At 42.8% G+C, this 18,375-nt stretch overlaps 1 protein-coding gene across 2 annotated transcripts; it reads right to left on the bottom strand.

Annotated features, from left to right (window-relative positions):
• Positions 1–1,138: 1,138 nt before the first annotated feature.
• Positions 1,139–17,916, bottom strand: PLEKHB2 (pleckstrin homology domain containing B2). Of its 2 annotated transcripts, none has more exons than XM_067301978.1 (8): positions 17,893–17,916; positions 14,211–14,258; positions 13,436–13,588; positions 12,605–12,707; positions 11,648–11,687; positions 9,040–9,129; positions 8,162–8,276; positions 1,139–5,912 (listed from the first exon to the last, which is right to left on the bottom strand). In XM_067301978.1, exons 2-8 carry the CDS (start codon positions 14,245–14,247, stop codon positions 5,776–5,778), a joined length of 675 nt encoding a protein of 224 aa, XP_067158079.1. In that variant the 5' UTR covers positions 14,248–14,258; positions 17,893–17,916; the 3' UTR covers positions 1,139–5,775. The 2 variants fall into 2 exon arrangements, with proteins under 2 accessions (XP_067158079.1, XP_067158078.1); XM_067301977.1 differs by lacking the exon at positions 17,893–17,916 and adding an exon at positions 17,604–17,673.
• Positions 17,917–18,375: the final 459 nt, after the last annotated feature.

Raw genomic sequence — 18,375 nt, 5'->3', positions numbered from 1 at the left:
CCTTTCTTTATCTGTCACATCTAAAACCTAATTTCTTATTTTCCAAAATACGTATTTAACTTTGGTACCTAACGTATCTGGAGTATAAGGCAGTATCAATGTTATGACCATCATATTCACTCAGATTAAGCCCAGTATTTTCAGCCTCAGATTTTCATGACCTGTGCCTCAAAATCTTCATCAGAGCATAAGCTTTAAATTATTAATAGAGAGATGCTTTGGAGATTTTATTTGCCCCGTAAGTCTGGAGCCTTTTAGAAATGCCTTAAAAACTCTGAAAGCTAGTGACATAACCTGTGGTAATCACATGACTCCCCAGACTAGCGCACTAATGCAAGTCCGTTGTTACAAGCTCTGATTTATAATTAGTCAATGCTCACAACATAGTGGGGGAAACTATTTACAAAAACAGAAGGAAGAGTGAATGCTCCACACTCATTTCAATACACTGTACTGGAACTGCAACATGAGAGAGGGACAAGTAAAGGTACTTTCAGGAATACAACCCAAGTTAATTACTGTGGCTGCATTTAATGAGTGCAAACAGGACAGGGGATGCAGTAGGAGAGGCAAAGCCTGACCCAATGTTAATGCCAGTCCAGGACCTTGGCACTGCCAGGAGGTTTGGAGCTGTTAAGCCTTGCACAGCGAATGTACTTCTGTAACCCGTTCTGGTACAGAAGTTTTAGTAAAGCTGGGCTCTCTGTGGCAGTGTTAAGCATAATGTTCTGCTCAGCCTAGTAAATATATCATATAGAACCTATGACTGGCAAAATAAGCATAGCCATCATGGCGTGCTGGGATAGAAAAGCGAAGTGTATTCCTATGTTAACTGACTGGTTGAAATTGCATTTTTGTTTTCATTCCTCCCCCAGATTAGTGACCAAGAAACCCATTGCCTCTCGGGCGGTAAAAGCAAAATGTGCATAAAGCAAGGCTAGTGTTTCACAAAACACTCTGTGGTCCTTTGACAAATGGTTTAATTCCCAGCAAATTCTCAGTAAACATTTAAGATAGTCTGCCCTTAGAAGGTGGAGCTAGTTGTGGTCATTTAGTGCCTTTGTCTAAACAAACTTATTGATTTTAGCTGACTGCACTGAAGCAGTTCATAAACAGAAAATACCAATACAGCAACCAGTAACATTTTGCCCAGAGCAACATCTGTGCTCCAAGCTGCTTATTTTAATACTAGACAGTACAAATCTGATGATTTAATAATACAGTGTCAAATGGTAAATCTGGATCAGCATTACATGTATTCAAGATTAAGCATTTCTGAGTCTAAACCTTCAACGCCATTAAAAAAAGAAATAGGCCTTAACTCTAATCTTGGATGTAGCAGTGTTAAGTTCAGAGTTACTTTACTGATTTTATGGAAGTTACTTCACCTTTTCCAAATAGTAACTGAGATGATTGATTTATGTCAGCCTGAGCTCTAACCCCAACAGCTTGCAGTTTTACTTTACTTTTACTTTAGTTCATTTTGCTATCAAATAGTCACTCTTGTAATTGCTTAGGAAAGACTGGAGGTGCACAGAATTCATCATTGCACTGTTTACCAACCACTCTGCAAAGGAAACATTTTTCTTGTAAGCTGACTAAATGTTTAAAAACATACACCCATCTACAGACTACCTAAATGAGAAATATTGAAAAAAGACTAGGAAACATTTCAAGACAGAACATTTGCACTTAAATATGAATTTTATTGCTAAAGATATTTTGCTATAAATTAATAATAAGAACATATAGCAAAAGCAGCAGTTTGGATAGGGAGTGCATGAGAAGTACCCAGAACATGAAGTATCTAGAAACAAAAGCATTTATTGCATGCTACCCTCCATGATTTATGCATTGTATCTAATGTCTACTTAGGCATATCATGAGGAGGAAGAGACACAGGCAGACATTTGAGGAACATAGCTGTGAATTCTTTCTCCTTTGTTCAACTTGCTTTGCTGGTTCAATCAACTATTGAGTCTCCACTCAAGAAAAAAAAATGAAGCCTGTTTTGCATGATATTGAGGGCAGTTCCATCTAGGCACAGCTCAGAACGTGCTTCAGCACTAGAAAAGGAAGCATCTTTGCCAGAAGTCAGTGCAGTTGCTCTGTCCACAAACACTTCCCACCCCCAGCTCCCGAGTTCATAAGCCTCTACCCACTCACTGGAATAGGCTCGCTCCCCAGCCCTTCCCCCTCCACCCCACCTTTAAGCAGCAGAAGTTAGCAGCTATGTTTTCAAATGTAACTAAGAATTTGGGAGGAGGCCCTGGTTGACCCCTTTAGCATAGTCTGGCTTACTAGAAGGTGAAGCATTTCCACCCTACTCTCTGGAAGCCTAGCTTTGTCCAGCTGTCCATAAGAGAGAACCCAGAAGTAACTAGTCACATGTGAATGCATAGACTCATGAACTCTGCAAGCGCTGCCATTTAACAATGAATGGACTGTAGCTGCTATGGAACAGATTTTGTCATCCTTAACTGATAGCGTACACTGCAAAAAGCAGTGTAATAGTTGTGGAGTTCCAGTAGCTTTAGGGAGCTCAAGTATTGGACCTGAGGTTATAAAATCACGTGTTTTGGGTGCTGTATAAGTGTAACTGGAATCCCAGCACCATGAATAGCACCATTTGGAAGCAAACATCTGTTTAGGACTATACATTCAATCAGCTTTGAAATGATCTTGCCAAACCTGCTATCAGTCTCTTTAAGCAGTATCAAGAACTCTGCCTCTTCCCATCACTAGGACATCAACTATCTGTAAGTCAGGCAAGCCCTGACATCCACTCTGGCCCTGCTCCTTCAGCTGACACCAGCATCCACAAAACTGCAGATACAACAAGTGCTGGTCTGGACAGACAAGGGCTATTGAGTCATTACTATGTATCCAGGTGGACATTATTATTAGATATGGCCAAATCACCACTCTTCCTGAGGAACAAGAAGCAGGACAGTGTCTTCAGGAAGTACGTCTCTAAGCTTTAGCTACCAGTGAGTTCGAGCGGTTATCCTCATGCTGCTGCTTTCTGCAGCAAGACATCTCCACTTTTATTTCTGCACTGAGATCAGGAAGGCGAGGAGCACCTGCAATATGAAAACTACCATTTTGATTTTGTGCAGTTTTGTACATGTACTCTGGCTGCTAAATGGCTATGCTACTAGGATAAAAAAGTAGCTGATGATTTTTGTAAAAAGCAGCCTATTGTATCAAGAACAAATTGGAATCTTCAGCTTCACTTTATTTTTTTCCCCTGAGAAATATACTACTTGGTAAGGTTATCTTTTTAAATGGGGACTTACTCCAATTTGAACTTTCAGAAAGGATCATTTCTTGCTTTGAATTAATCCTAGGATTAATGTTCTGTGATCAACAGTCTTTATCTTTTATACTTTCCTTTCATAAATTCAGGATCCAGATGTACTTATTTCCTGAAAGCACAAGACACATGCTCCCCTGCTGTGATCAACAGCTCTTGTAAACTCTGAACTTATGATAAATTATTAGCTGAGTCATTTTGTGCTATTCTTTCACCATCATTACGAAATTCAATGGAAGTTAGAATGATGTTCAATTGTTTTTTCCCCCCACCCTTACAAGCTAAGTATCACATAAGGAGAAGAGATGGAGGCATTCTGCATAACTAGTTAAGAGTGCAAAGCTCAAACTACTCTAAACAGCAGTGTAGACCTATAATCAGCTTTCAAGGTTATCTCAAGGCTTGAAAAGATTAGAAGTGTTCGTTCACTTAAGTTCCAGTCACCAACTCTTCTGACCTCAAGGGTACCAAGCCTCTTAAGAGAACTTTGGTAGTGCATGCCAATTCCTTTTCACTGGACTCTCAATAGGAGACTTTATGTCCTCTTTTGAACCTCCAACAAACAGAGTAAGTCCTTTTAGTACATATCATTAGCAGAACATGTGCAGCTTCTATTCATCTGTGGAAGGACCTACATGCACATAGGTAAACAGCTCCAATCCAAAGTTTCTTGAAAGAAGCTCGCATTCCCTGGATTAGGCCCACAGTTAGTAATGCAGCCAAGATAACATCTGTCTGTTTCCTTTTGATGGTTTCAGTTTGTTCAAGTTGGTCCTAAGAGTCATGAAAACTTAGCACTTCCCCTGGTTGCTATCCAGACTGTTGTCAGAGACCTGTATTGCTTAAATACGTAGGGCCTAGCCAAGGCAGCTTTAGGATGAAATGAAAAAGCTTGCTGGAGGTTTGGTCTAAATTTACATGGGTGCCAGCTCTCACCTATTTTCATCTTTTCTGACATACTGTAAACCCTCCAAACCTTGAAGAAATTAATCTTCTAAATGAAACTTAAAAAGAAGAAGGCCTTAAATTAAAACACTATGATTACAGGAAGCTGAAAGTGGAAGTATAAAAATAAGTCCTCTTACTATAAAGAACACAACTTAGGCACCCTGTCTCTTCTACCTAATTATGAAAGCACGTGCATTTCTTTCCTCTGCCAAGCACAGCTCAGCGTGGATTATAACAGGACAATGTAACAGGCCACAGAACAGTACCACTCCAGCTTAGAATCTGTAGCGCAGCAGCCACTGTGTAAGGAACCAGACACAGGAGCAAAGCCAGCCAGGTTCCTCGGAGTGTTTTTCTTAACAAATCATGAGAGGAAGAGAGACCTGTTGAAAGTGAGGGGGAAGTGCGCAGTAACAAAGCACAGTCTCAGCTGTGCTCAAATCTACTTGCAGACATGAACCTGGTGTAGGAAACCTTGCAGGCTGAGAAGTAGACAATATCCCAGCCGTGGCAAGGCAGCTGATCTTAAAGTGCCTGTGTGCAAGGTCTGCTCATGCTGTTTCTCTCTCTCCCCTCTTACTATTACTGCCTGCAAAGGGGCTCTGCCAGGCCCAGCAGGGCAAAGGTTGTTCAAGTTAGTTCTCCCCGCAGACTCTGCAGAGTGACAGCAATAATAAGCAGACACACTAGACAACGACCTCTTCCTCAGCAGAGCAGCTGGTACAGTGTCTGTGGAGACAGCGTCTTCTCTACAGACATGGAAGACAACTTATGAAGCTAAAGTTTCTTTACTTCTGCCTGACCAGAGAAGAGTGATACAGGATAAAGAGGGAGCAAGCATTTGTCTTCCTTGCCACTGGTCATTCACATTATCTGGGAGAATGAAAGAACTGAGGAGGAGTGCTGTCTCTTCTTAGCAGTTGGCTTATACATTCTCAAAGTCTAATCTGCCTAGATGGTGTGAGAGATACGTAATGGACTCCATCTAAAAAAGTACACTACCATCTGCAGGCAAGTTTAAAAACAAAAAATTCTCAAGTGTGGCAGTCCACCTAATGTCAAGGAGTTTCTGTTGAGGCTATGTGTCTGTCTGAGGAATGCTCAGAAGGCAATAGTACATATATTCTAATGCAAGGCTCCTATAAACCTTATATTTGGACAAAAAAAAAAAAATCTTTCTGAAGTGTTTATAAACATAAAGCTGTTCATAAACCTAGTGACTCCTACCATATTATGTTGGTGCTAATATTGATCCTTATTGGTACAAATCCTTAAAACTCCAAACATCAGAACAGAGTTCAAGAGCAGCACATGCCATCTTTAACAACTTCAACTAAATGGTGCCTTTAAACTCTCCTTAGGACAGTTAAGAATCAGTTATTAAGATGTCACTACTGAAAAATAACTATTGCATTTCTTAAATTTTAACAGTAAACAACATTGCCAATATATTATTGCACACAGAATTAAATAAAGATTTTTGGAACTACAACGATAAGAAACTGAGGAATCTAGAAAACCCAGAATAATGAGCCCAGGGCCATTCCAGTTGCTGCTCCAGCAAGCATGCCCAGTGCAAGATCTCCATCGCTGTCACGGTAACGTTCTCGAATGATGACATGGTTTGCAGGGGGCTGGCCATAAGGTCCTAGGTAATAAGAGATTGTTGAGAGGAGGAGAAGAAAAATGTAGATTTTAATACCATGCATTGGGATTTCAAAACATGCCCATTCCTTCACCCTCTTCCTTCCCTTGAGCACTAAGATGATGTCTGCTGCAAAGGCAGAATACATCTCTGCTTTGGATCCAGCCTCCACATTTTTAGAATAATTCCAGAGCCCAGGCAACACTTCTAGCCTCATAAGAGGTTAATATCTCGGAGTAAAGCTCATTGCAAATGTAAACCTGAACACTGCTTTGCACTTATAGCAGCAAAGAACCTATGAATTTCTTGTATCATTCCATCAAACACTTGGTGGATTTAATGAAAGAGGCGGGTCTAAAAATTGATTCAACCTTGAAGTTAAGGCAAATAGTGTAGTTCCAAAAAAACATCTTCGGCAGCTCTTAAGCCAGCAGTTTGGCAGAAATTGTGTATCAGTTACACACACTACACTTCCTCCTTACTACCTCAGTTCAGCCTTCACATCCTGGCCTGATCTGCTGTGTGGTGACAGCTGCCAAATTTCTTTTCAGATAAAGAATGGCCCAGTAGTAAGGAGTTAACCTAAGACTTAGGAAACCACCAAATTGACCCCTGCTGTGCAACAGAGTTGTACAGGCTCTGCATGTCACTTTTTGTGACTTTGCCCCTATCTGCAAAGCAGACATAATCACACTGCTTTCCCTTCCAGACATTTCAGGAAGATTAACTATTTTGGAAGATACTGCTGTGCTTTTTGTAATAGATACTGAAGTAAGGGGATGGCAAAGCTTCTCACTCTCAAAGCTGCAGGACTAGGCATTCAGAAACTGCAGCTGATAGCACTGGGAACCTCATCAGAAAGATTATGTAAAATTCAAAGAACGAGCAAGGAGGCTAAAAATACAAGGGTTATGTTAGTTGCTAGAGATGAACTTGACTCTGTAAGGTTTAGCTGCAGTAACCCTAGTGAAGGGAAACACTGAAGCTTGGTTGCTATCACCAACCCATAACTAGTATCTTAACACACTGAACTTGCAAACACTTTTCAGAAGAGTTACTGTTTCATGCTGCATTTGTTATCATACAGGTTTCAGAGACTTGGTTTCCAAGGCCTGCATGTAGTTTTCAAAACCAGCTCCTGGGTCTTCCAACAAGCCACTGCTTTTCAGCTGCTGAGAACCAACAGAACTCACCTTCCTCTGTGCTCGTTCATTTGTACGTGATCCATATCTTAGGACCTCACTACCTTAGTCGAGGAAAGCTTTAAAAGCTTTAGGTTGATGCCCCTCCCCTTTCACAAAAAAACTGGAAAAGGCTAATAAAATGATATGACAAATCTCAAATGAAAAAAAAGAACACCCCCCCCCCGCCCTGTGAAAGAAACAGGGATTCTTGTTTGCAGAGCCAGGTCATAAACACTTAACTAGTAAGTTAAATCCTCTGATGTGTATTACCTTTACTACTCTAAAGCCCTGATTCTATAGGACTGGGGCTCTTTACGCAAAGCTAATCCTAAATTAGGATGACTAAGCTAAAAGCACACCCTAAAATTTTAGTCTCCTTCCTCTTTCATTGGGATTTAGAGTTACACTGCTCTAAACAAAGCAACAGGAGATTTCAGAGAGATGAATGTACTGCCTCATAGCAATCCCAAGATCCAGAAGAGGAACTAGTTTCAACCATGCTTTGGGAGTGGATTTACCTTTGGAACTCTTGCCTTCATTTTTAGGGTCATAGCTGAACATCACTGTTGAAATAATTAAGGTAAATGTATAGAGAGACAGAGGAACCAAAAGCTCCACCAATGCTTGATTTGGAGTACTGAGCCAATCTTGCTGTAGCTCTCCTATCTTTCCTTAGAAAGCATGCTGACTATTGAATTAAAGAGTTCCATGTGCTTCAGAAAGAGTTATAAAGTAAAGCAATTTAAATAAGTTGGGATCATGCTGGGAACGTTAGATCATTTAATACAAATTTCATTGCACTGCCTGTGTTGTGAAAGGGTGATGGGACTTTGGTTCCAGTTACAAGTCAGGCTTCTTTCTATCGCACTGTCATGCAGGCATGGTGGGTGATAAAGGAACTTGAAAGTGGATGTCTTAGTCTATATGCTACATCTGAACCAAGCCTCAAGCGTCAATGACTAGGCCTTCTCTAACATGAAAAGGATGATGATTAACAGAATTAAAGCCAGAAAGACTGACTCAAATACATTCTACATGCAGGTGGAGGATATGGTTGATACTAATTACCTGGGTAGGGATATTGATGGGGAACAGCATAGGCTTGTCCATTGGAGGCATAGAAGACTTGAGGACCAGTGGGGGGATACCCACCATTGTACTGATCATAGCTGTAGCCATAAACCTGGTGAATTAAAATAGTCCATTACAGAAGGTTTCTTTGCCATGTATCTGATTATGCATTTTGTTTAATTCTCCCTCATTTATACTGCAGTTAAAAGTTCACTAAAATATGTAGTCTGTACTGATCCAGTCCACCCTCTGGAAAGGATTTGGAATGGCTGCTTGAGAAAAAAGTACTCCTGAGCATCATCTGCTCTCCACCCTCCAGCAATATATACTCGTTCAGCCCACATCCCAACCCCACTGCTGCTTCTTTTTTCTCCGTTGCAGAACAACTGCACATCTGGGAACTAGAGTTACTGGGTTGCAAAATCCTTATGCATGTTAAAAATGACAGCTCCAGTCATTAAATCCTATTTTTAAAACTCCAGATTTTGTATCCTTCTGGTGGTCACACAATGTGAAAGCATGGTCACACCTCCCTATGTCAAAGGCTGTACGGCCAAGATTTTTCAAGATTAATCAAATGAGTTTTCCTTCCCTGCCTCTAAGAGGCTCTATTTTCCAAGTTCACTGAGCAGCCATCCTCTGTCTTCATACACCTCTCAGCCAAATCTGCCCCATCCTTTTCAAAGGAAATGCATCTCAAATGGTAGTGACCGATTGCTAGTGCCTTATTCCCAACCTCCTTTTGTACAAACCTTAAAGCGAGGCGTAACCATGAAACACAACACTTCAGAGTACAGTTTGGGTGCTGGATGCCATTAAGAATGGCTGCTTCTGCTACGTCACTTATTTTAATGCTTGCTGACTGCAGCTCTTACCTCAGGTGACGGTGTAGCATATGCTGTATAGGGAGGAGGGGCTGAGGAAATGGCTGTCTCATCGTACATCACTTCAGATCCCACGTAGCCCTAAACATCATGGAGAGAGAGCAGTTATTACCTTCTACAAACAGCCAGTTAGCATAGTACAAAGATTAAAACTTAATGACCCAATGAAAGAGTAATATGTAGGGATGCCACATGTCCAGAAAGTAGCGAGTACCTTATACAGTGCTGCAACAAGACACTGTCTGGAGAGTAGGCCCACAAGAATGCAAATGCCTGATCAGCCGCAGGAAGGAGCCATCCAATTTCTTGTGTGTATGCGTGTGCATGTGTGCATATGCATGCACGCACACAGACTCCTCCCCCATTTCATGTTCCCAGTTTTAGAAGTTACCCTCTTGTTCATCCTCAGTTTTCAAATAAAGAAGTCTTCACAACTAAGCTCAACTACTTCCTGGCACCCTAGAGTGGTGTCATGAAGTTCTGCAACCCTATGAGCAGACTTCCACATCAAGCAAGCAAATGTGATAGCCTGCAGTGGCACCTGAACATTTTAGCAGGGCGGTGTTGCACTTAGCCACTTCTCACTTTCTGTCTATAAAGAAACAGGAAGAAAAAAAAAAAGCAATATGAGAGGTTTAAATCTAGGAGGGTTGGGGAGTTTGGGGGGATGGGGAGAGGGTTACGGAATTACTTTGCAAATGCCACCTATAATTCTGGCCCTTTCTGAAGGCAGCCATGAGGCAAAGGTGATAACTTACTTAAATCCATCTACAAGCAGCTCTCAAAAGATGATTAAGATTTGCTACAGTAGCCTTGTATCCCTGCCCCTAATATCAGAAATCAACAGTAGTGCTGTTATTCAGTGCCATATCCCAAGAAAGAAACAACTTCCTTTGTTGAATTTACAACTGAACTTTTTGATAGCTCGATAGAGGATGTTCCTCTAAGCTCTAATAACTGGGCAGCAGAAAGACTTCTGAGGTCATACTTTGGCTACATCTCAGGTCACACTTGTGGTGGAGACTGTAAGGATAGTTTGAAATACACTGTTGAAAGCACTATATGAAGAGGCAGGTATTTTCACTACATGACAGAAAGTCCTACAAATGCTCACATGTCAGCAGCAGTAAATGCAGTCGGTTCTGCTGCAGGGAAATCCACAGGCATATGACAAAAGCCTGCAAACGCCTGTAACTGGTACAGTTCTCAAAGCCAGGGTGATCACCCTGCTATTCCAGGAAAGTTACAAGGCACAGCAGGATGCTCAGTATTTCTGAAAGCTGTATCAGACACCTACAGATGGACTCAAAACCAGTTACCTAGGAACTTAGCCTGGGTCTTATTGGGGAGCTTTAATAGCATTGGAAAGTGCTAATTCAAGATACTTACTGTGCAGATAGCTACTTGCCCTACTTTCAGTAGTAGGGGTCTGCCGTGGCTGTCAAAGGTAGTGCACTGGCAAGTTTTGAATGGCATCTAGTAGGGCTGGCAGCTGAGAGCCACAGGCATGAAAAACAGCAGCTCCTGACTCCTGAAACCAGGAGTCACCATCTTACACATAAGCAAGATACAGCCCCTAAAACTAGAGCAGATAGACCACGAGTGTTGTGTCCTTCTCTTCTCATTTAACAATTCCTTCTCTTCTTATTTAACATCATGAAACAGCATAGAAGTGCTGCACTCAGAGGCAATTGTATCCAGACAAGAATAGTTTTGCTGTGGCAAGTATTTGCTTTGGGCATCTACAGATATAAGTTACATCATTGACAAGTGCATCGGTACAGTGGCATTGTTAGTGTGACCCATCAAAAACTGAAATAAGATTCTAAAAAAACCAGCATTTCCCAGTGAAGCTGAAACATCTCAGGCTGGTTCTTTCTAGCCATTGAAGGAAATCTAGTGCTGAAAAGCACTCTGGAAGGCAGCCTGGAGGAAAAACAAATTTAACAGTACCCCAACAGTAAGTGAATGGATGGAGCTTCCCGAAGATTCAGTTCTCTTGTGAACTTCCAGGCTCAGAGCAAGCGAGCACAGATTTTTTACCATTCCTGACCTCTTCACTAATCCCAGTTAGCATGCTCATGCAGAAGTAATATAGTCCTTCTTGGCATGCCTGCTCTCCCCTCCAAGCACCTCTTTCTCCTCTCCTAGTCCCTGCCAAGAGGCAAGCCACAGTGTAATGGATCTACAGTAACAAACAGCCTCCTGTTTAGGCCAAAAGAATCACGTACTTGTACTGAGCTTCCTTTAGCTTTGCCCTCGGTAGGCAATAAATACTAGAAGGAGTGGAGAGTGCATTTCAACTGGTTGCATAGGATTTTCTTTTTCCCGCAGCCTCAGTGCTCACTTCCCCTACAATCAGTTTCCCAGTCATTCACTGGACCTGACTGCAGGGATGACGTGCTTGTAATCCAGAGGATCATTCTTCTCCCCACATACAGGCTGCTGCCACAAAATCCTCCTTTTATTGTCATGCTTATGGCCCTGTTTTATTCCAGCAGAGAAGGATGGAACATGACCTGAAAGGTAAACTGCTGGGCCACAGATAACACTGACAGGCTGTTTTCCTATCAGTATGAAGTCTGGATAGTACACTTACCGTGTTTGTTCTGGCATCCTGGAGAGCCATTTTCCATGCCCTGCAAGAAACATTGTTTAGTGGAGAAGTCATAAAAATTAATGCCACTTTTTCTTTTTAGGAGTCTGCAAAAAGCAAGGTTAGTAACTAGAGGTACTGCAGAAGCAGAGTTTAAGACACTGCATCTATCAAAGCCTAATGACACACTAAAATGAATGTACCAAAGGATTATGCCAAAGACTGAAAAATAATTATTTCCCTTGCAGGGGTGAGAAGGAATGAGGAAGAACAAGAGAAGGAACACAAGCAGTTTTGAAGGTCCTCACTGCAAGCACAACAGCCAGGTAATATGTAGCCACACTTAGAATAAGGTAATAGGAAGAGATGCACCAGCAGTTATATCTCCTGCCTTGAGGAGTTGCATCTGTGTTGAATAGAGTGCAGGTCTCGATGCTATTGCAGTTTGAATGACAGGTACATATACTTCACACAGGTACTCCTATGCCATATGGCTGGGAGCATGCACGGTGCACCACACCTACTGGGGAAACATTGGTGATAGATCTTATCCAACTACATGCAGCCAAGCTCAGTTGAAGGTTCACAATAATGGAGTGTTCTTCCTTTCACTACTGATTGGGATATCCTTGGGCTATGCAGAATTATGTATTACTTGAAGAATGGGAGGAAAAAATTCTATTTAGCATGTCTTGCATTTATCATATTTAATCAGTTTTCAGTGACTCCCTTGCAGTTAGTTTAGAAGAACTACACCTACATGAGCTAGACAAGCCCTTGTAAGGGAGCAATGTTTTTTGTCACTGAAAGCCTGCTGAACAAAGCTGCCTTTTAGTTTTTTGAAATTTTTCTTGAAATGTGTCTTTGAAAGTCCAAATGAAGGCAAAGAACTGGGGAGAGGGAGAAAGGAAAAGGTGAAAGAGGAAGAGGTAGCAAAATAATATTCTTTGGCAGACTTACAGGCAGTCATCTGCACTCTCTGCACAGAGGTTGACTGTCTTCCCATCACGGCAAACAATCTGCAGTAAACAGTCTCTCTGCTTCCCCTCTGGAGGCTGGAAATCTGAGCCAGAAAAAGATGAATTGGAAAATATCCATAACCAGAATATCATGATCCCACTTACAAGAAGGGAGATGGTTTGTGCAGAACTCTGGACAAAATAAACTAGGGCCAATTATAGCTGCTTTTACATGGCACCAGAACAAATTACAAAAGGAAATAACCCATGCTCTCTCTAGCATGTCCTGAAAGGAACTAGCTCTGAACATCATTCTTTAAAAATGCAGGTGACTTACAGCAGAACCAAAACATACTTAGCAGTAAGTACTCTCTAACACTTGTGTCCTTTACTAATCCAGCATCAAGTGGAAGACTAACTGATGCTAGAAGTGAACTTAATGCTTGAGAAAAACCTGCTGAGGTTTCCCATCTCCAGTCCTGCCTCTAACTCCAGCAAACTCTAATTACACCAGTAATGCTCTATAATCAGACACATGGCAGGCTACTGCCAACATCCCCCTTCTCACACCCATGCCTGCCACTTGCATTTATGGTACAATGTCCTTCCTCTGAGTTTTAAAAGGAAGTATCAAACCCTAAGCTGATCTATCACATAGTGATACCATGCCACAGACATCTTTAAGGGGATTTAATGTTTCTTTTTTTTTTTTTTTTTTAATGAAATAGAAGTTTCTGGGCATGTTTACTTCTGCAGTAGTGTTGTAAATGGTATGCTGGGCAGGCATTGAAGTTGAAAAGAAGCTCTGAACACAGAATTCCTGAACTATTACCTCGACATTCATTCCCCACTCTGAGGTTGATGCAATGGATTCGCATGTGGATTTTATCTTCTATATCATGGCGATTCTGATCATCATAGAATATTAAACGGCCATCAGACCATAGGTCAAACCAGTTCTTCTTCCAGCGCCGTAAAATAGTACCTTAAAAATCAGACAGTTAATTTTGGTGGCATAGATAGGGAAGTATTTGTATTAGTATTAGTAAAAATAAAACCAACAAATCCTTCCCAGTTGACACTGAGGACAAAGGCATTCTGAGGTTCCAACCACTCATTCCTAATAAATTTCGTGCTAAGTCTCTGCTTCAGAACATTATAGAATTGGGTTCAGCATCTTATCTAGCATTCAGAGTCACAACTGAATTTATTTTAAGTGCATAACCTGGTGCTTTAGTTCTAACTTGCTGCAAGAACAAGCAGAAAGCATGACTAATTGAAAACATTAAGATAAGGTATCAGGTAAAGTTTCCAAGTCTCCACCTGTATAGCACTAATTACAGACCAGCATCTGAAGCTGACACCATGCTCAGACACCTTAGATGTGGTATATCCTGTGTTCCCACTGGTATAACCCAAAAGGTCACATGGAAATGATGTCATAACAGGTCATTTTGTGAAGTATCCTAAAATTAAAAAAGGAAAAAAAATCCCACAGACCTAGAGACTTTTTAAAGAAAGACCTGAGAATTACTGATTTGCTGTGATGTTTTTTGAAGAAGTGAGACACAGTGGGGAGAAAAGTAGGTAAAAGGCCCATGACTTACTTTGCCGGAGCAGCCATCCACTCTTCACAAATGCCATTGCTGCTTAATCTAGTGGAGGAAAGAGGAAGGGGGGCAGGGGAACAGTCTTCAGTATAGCACAATAGCACAACAATACATTAGAAAGAGGCATCTCAAGATCTAATATCATGATGCACCCAGCTAGCATTGCAGAGAGACAACAGAGATCCTCAAGGTAGACCTCAGCTGAAGATTCTCTGTAAGGCACAACTATTATTCTGAAACTTAACAACTGGAGCAAAGCGCATGATATGTATGACATTACAGAACCACTCTGCATCTAGCAATGCAACATGACTATCAGAGACCACTTTTGAGTTAAACTGGAGAAAGCGTAAGTTTACAACTACCTCTCTCCCACCATGGGGATAAGACAGACTGGTGTGACAGCTTCCTGATTCACCACCAGTTGCTTTCACAGTTGTTCTCTTGACGTAGGTGTGCTTCCTCTATTCTGCAGTCTCAAGTTACCAAGCCCCCTCACTTCCTCCCTCCCTCCCTTTTTCTGAACTTCCTCTTTTTTTTTTTTATTTACTGACTCAAAGTCCAGCCAAAAAAAAAGCTGAATCAGTTTAACAGGAAGAAGGATGTTTTTATGACTTGTATTTCTTCCAAATTGTCACTGGCACCCTTCAAGATGCATGTAAATAGGTAAAAGTTAAGCCTATAAAGTGAGATTCTCATTTCTCCTTAGGTTTTAAATGAAGCTTGAAATGGCAGGCAAGGACCCACATTAAATCCAAGTTACCACACATGACATTCAGTCATTCTGGTTTATTAGCATGGTAAAGAAAAGAGATCAAACATAGCATATATTGGTGGAAGGGCTTTTATTTTATAGCTTAATGGTGTTCTGACTATTGTTCTAAGATGGATTAATAAAAACACAAACTATCTGGATGCAATTTAACTAGAAAAGCAGAAATGTAAGTGTTTTTTAAGCTTCCCTCGAGAAGGCTGGCTTTTTTAGAAATTGTTTGTGAAGCCTGTAAGCCAATATAAGCCATAAGAATGGTGTGAAAAGTGCTATAGTAGATTTGATAGACAGATGAGGTCCTCTCAGGTAAGGAATGTGATGAAAGCTGGGAAGAAGAAAGGAAGGGGAGAGAGTTTTGTTTTCTTCCAGTGAAATATAGTTAGTAAGTATCCACTTGTTCTCTGATAGAAATATATACATTGTCTATTGGATATTGCTTATAGCTGCGTCCTCTTCACAGTAATGGCCAATTACTTTAGCATAAAACTAGAGACTGTATCCAGCAGCCCTGGTGCGATGGTGAGAAGTACATCTAAGTAGAGCTTAAACTCCAAGATTTATTTAAAAATAAACCTCTTACTCTGGGCTTTTGTACCGTCTTGCTGGGGAAAACTATTTAGCTGACAGCCCATTGGAAGGGACTGCTGAACTCCTATCCTACTTTAATCCTGGTCAGTGTTGCCACAGCATCTCAGCACCCCCAAATGCATCACACGTACTTATCCCCAGTGCTCTGAGGTATGAGCAAGCTGTCATCGTCGTTCTACAGAGGGAAGGCTTCCGAAACAGAAACTAATCACTCATCCAGAGTGACAAAGCAATAGCCAAAGGACCTGCGCCTCATTCTCCCACCCCCCCAGTAGATGCTCCTCTCCTTTGGACTCCCCTTTACAAGGAAATACTCTTCTGGTACTTCTGCAGGAACAGTTCTCTCCAACAGTGCCTTCCTGTCTCCTCACAAATGTGCAATACTGAAAATTTCCAGAAGCCTTTTCATAATATAAGAGCTAACAAAGAGCTTGCATGAACTTCAGCTTAGTCACAAGTGCTAGACTGGGAAGTGAAGAGTTTGTTGCTGCCTTTAAACCTACTCAGTTACACAACAGCATAATTAGACTTAACGGAAACAGACGTATAAAGGGGAAGAAAGGAAGAAGAAAACATTTTTCCTGATGAATTAAGTTTGCTTGAGATACAGAATGCCTCACAGCTATCGAGGGCTACAACAGCAAAAGCGTTTTCAGCAGCTGTACAGTACCTTGCATATAATCTCAGATGCAAGAACTGCATTTTCCCAACACAGAATTTAAGTGCCCCAAACTTTCACTCTGGTTACAGAGAGCAAAGAATTACACAGAACAATCTCAGTCAGCACCTAAGTAGGAGGTGCAAAACCAGATATTCTTTTCTGGTCTTCTTTAAACAAAAGCATTCACTTCAAGTCCAGTACAGTATTTACAATCAACACACATGTTTAAATGAGTATTTCCAGAGCTAGACAATAGCCTGGCAAGATCAGTTCCAACTGAGTAGTATTTGCTTGATAAACTAGCTCACTGCAACCAACATGGAAGAATGGGATTTAAAAATAGATAAATCAATTTCTTTTATTACCAGCCTCAATAAAAGTTCATTGGTGACTGAAACCTAAAAGCAGTAACACAAGTTGAAAGTAAACATAGCAAAGGGATGGGACTATTCCTTCCTGCTCCCTAGAACAATAATTTTCCTTTTTAGCACAGAATATAATCTGGAATATCCAGTAGTTTTTTTCAGTTCACTTATTCTCAAACCTGGATGGCTGGTAACAAAACCAATCTTCAAAGCAAAACAATCTTCAGTGCTTCCACTTACAATTTGTAATTACTAGAGCAATTTTAATTAATGCAGTCACACTAGCAATAGACCTGATTCTGCAATACATGTGGATGGAAGGGGTTCACCCACACATACCTAACCCCTGAAGTGAGGCCCAGGCATCCAGCTGTGTCCACACACACCTCCTTTAATCCTCAGACTTAGCTACAGAACTACACAAAGCCTCGGGCTGAGCTGAGTGCTCAGATTTAACCCTATTTGCCTCCCTCCCTTTAAAGCTAAAGGAGCTTTCTATTTTTAGGACTTTCTGACCTTGCGACTAGCTGTACGTAAGCCTTTTTTCCCCCTGAAGCTGTGTTTATTTTAGCGCATGCCTCCTTCTACCGAGAGAGCTGGGGCTCGGTTCGAAACCTGTTCGCGCTTGGGGAAGCTGCGCGTTCAGGAACGGCGGCTGGGAGAAGCAGCGCCCCGCCGCCTGCCTCCCGCGGGGCCAGCTCCCCCGCCGGTGCCCGCGCCGGCCCTCACGGCCGCGGCCGTCCAGCCCGGCTGCGCTCCGCGGCTCAGCCAGAAGCGGTTTTCCAGCGGGAGCCCGCCGCGGCCGCCGCCCCTGCGCCACCCCCACCCGCGGCGGGGCCGGGCCGAGCCAAGCCGAGCCGAGCGGCGCCGAGCGCTCCCGCGGCCCGGTCCGCTGCCGCCTGCCCGGGCTGCTGCCGCCTGCCCGGGCTCTCCCCGCGCAGGGCCCCGCCGGCCGGCCCGCTGCCGCTGCCGCCGCCGCACCTACCTGCCGCCGCCGCACCTACCTGCCGCCGCCGGCCCCGCTCCGCCACCGGGCCGCGGGCAGCGCCGTCCCCGCCCTGACGTCAGCCCGCCGCGCCGCGCCGCCCGCAGCCGCCTGCGGCCCGGCCCCGGCGCCGCTCGCCGCGGGGTGCCCCGCCGGGCCGGGCCCGGGCCCGGGGCCGGGGCGGAAGCCGTGCGGGCGGCGGCGCGTTTCCCCGGGGCGCCGCGGGTGTGGTGCGAAGCTGCATGTCCGCGCTGTGGTTTGTCCCCGAGGGAGGCGGGAGGCACGGACAGGGATCCCGTTTGTCTTACCTTCTTCTTTCGCCAGGCCACGCGGTTCGTATTTTACCCAGCTGCACTGCGCCCATCAAACTAAGGCATTCCGACTTCGTTTTTCTTTCTTCCTTCCTACTTGTAATGATTACAAAAGGAGCAACTTCTGATACGCCGTGGAATTGTGCTAAAGAATGATAGCCATTTTCTTCAAGCAGGTTTTTAAGGGCAGAAGTGGCCAGCTAATCTGTGACTTCTTACGTGAAACAAGGCCAGAAACGGTCTCAGTGATTCTTGCGTGACAAATCCAAACTCCACTTGGGCTGGTGCTTTCCACACGCAGCAGGATCTGAACTAATGGAGAATGCACTGCATCACCAGTCATCTTCCCAATTCAAATAGTCTTTTCCATTGATAAAGTTGCATTTTAAAATGAGAAAAAATGCTTACCCAGATGTAATATTTCTCCTGGATGGTGAAATTTCTTATTAAAACTTTCCCCCACATCATCCTGCTAAGATG

The sequence above is a fragment of the Apteryx mantelli genome, chromosome 9 (genome assembly GCF_036417845.1).
Source record: "Apteryx mantelli isolate bAptMan1 chromosome 9, bAptMan1.hap1, whole genome shotgun sequence".
Classification (NCBI taxonomy): Eukaryota; Metazoa; Chordata; class Aves; order Apterygiformes; family Apterygidae; genus Apteryx; species Apteryx mantelli.
Note: the sequence above shows the minus strand (reverse complement) of the source record. Positions and strands in the feature narration are given on the sequence as shown.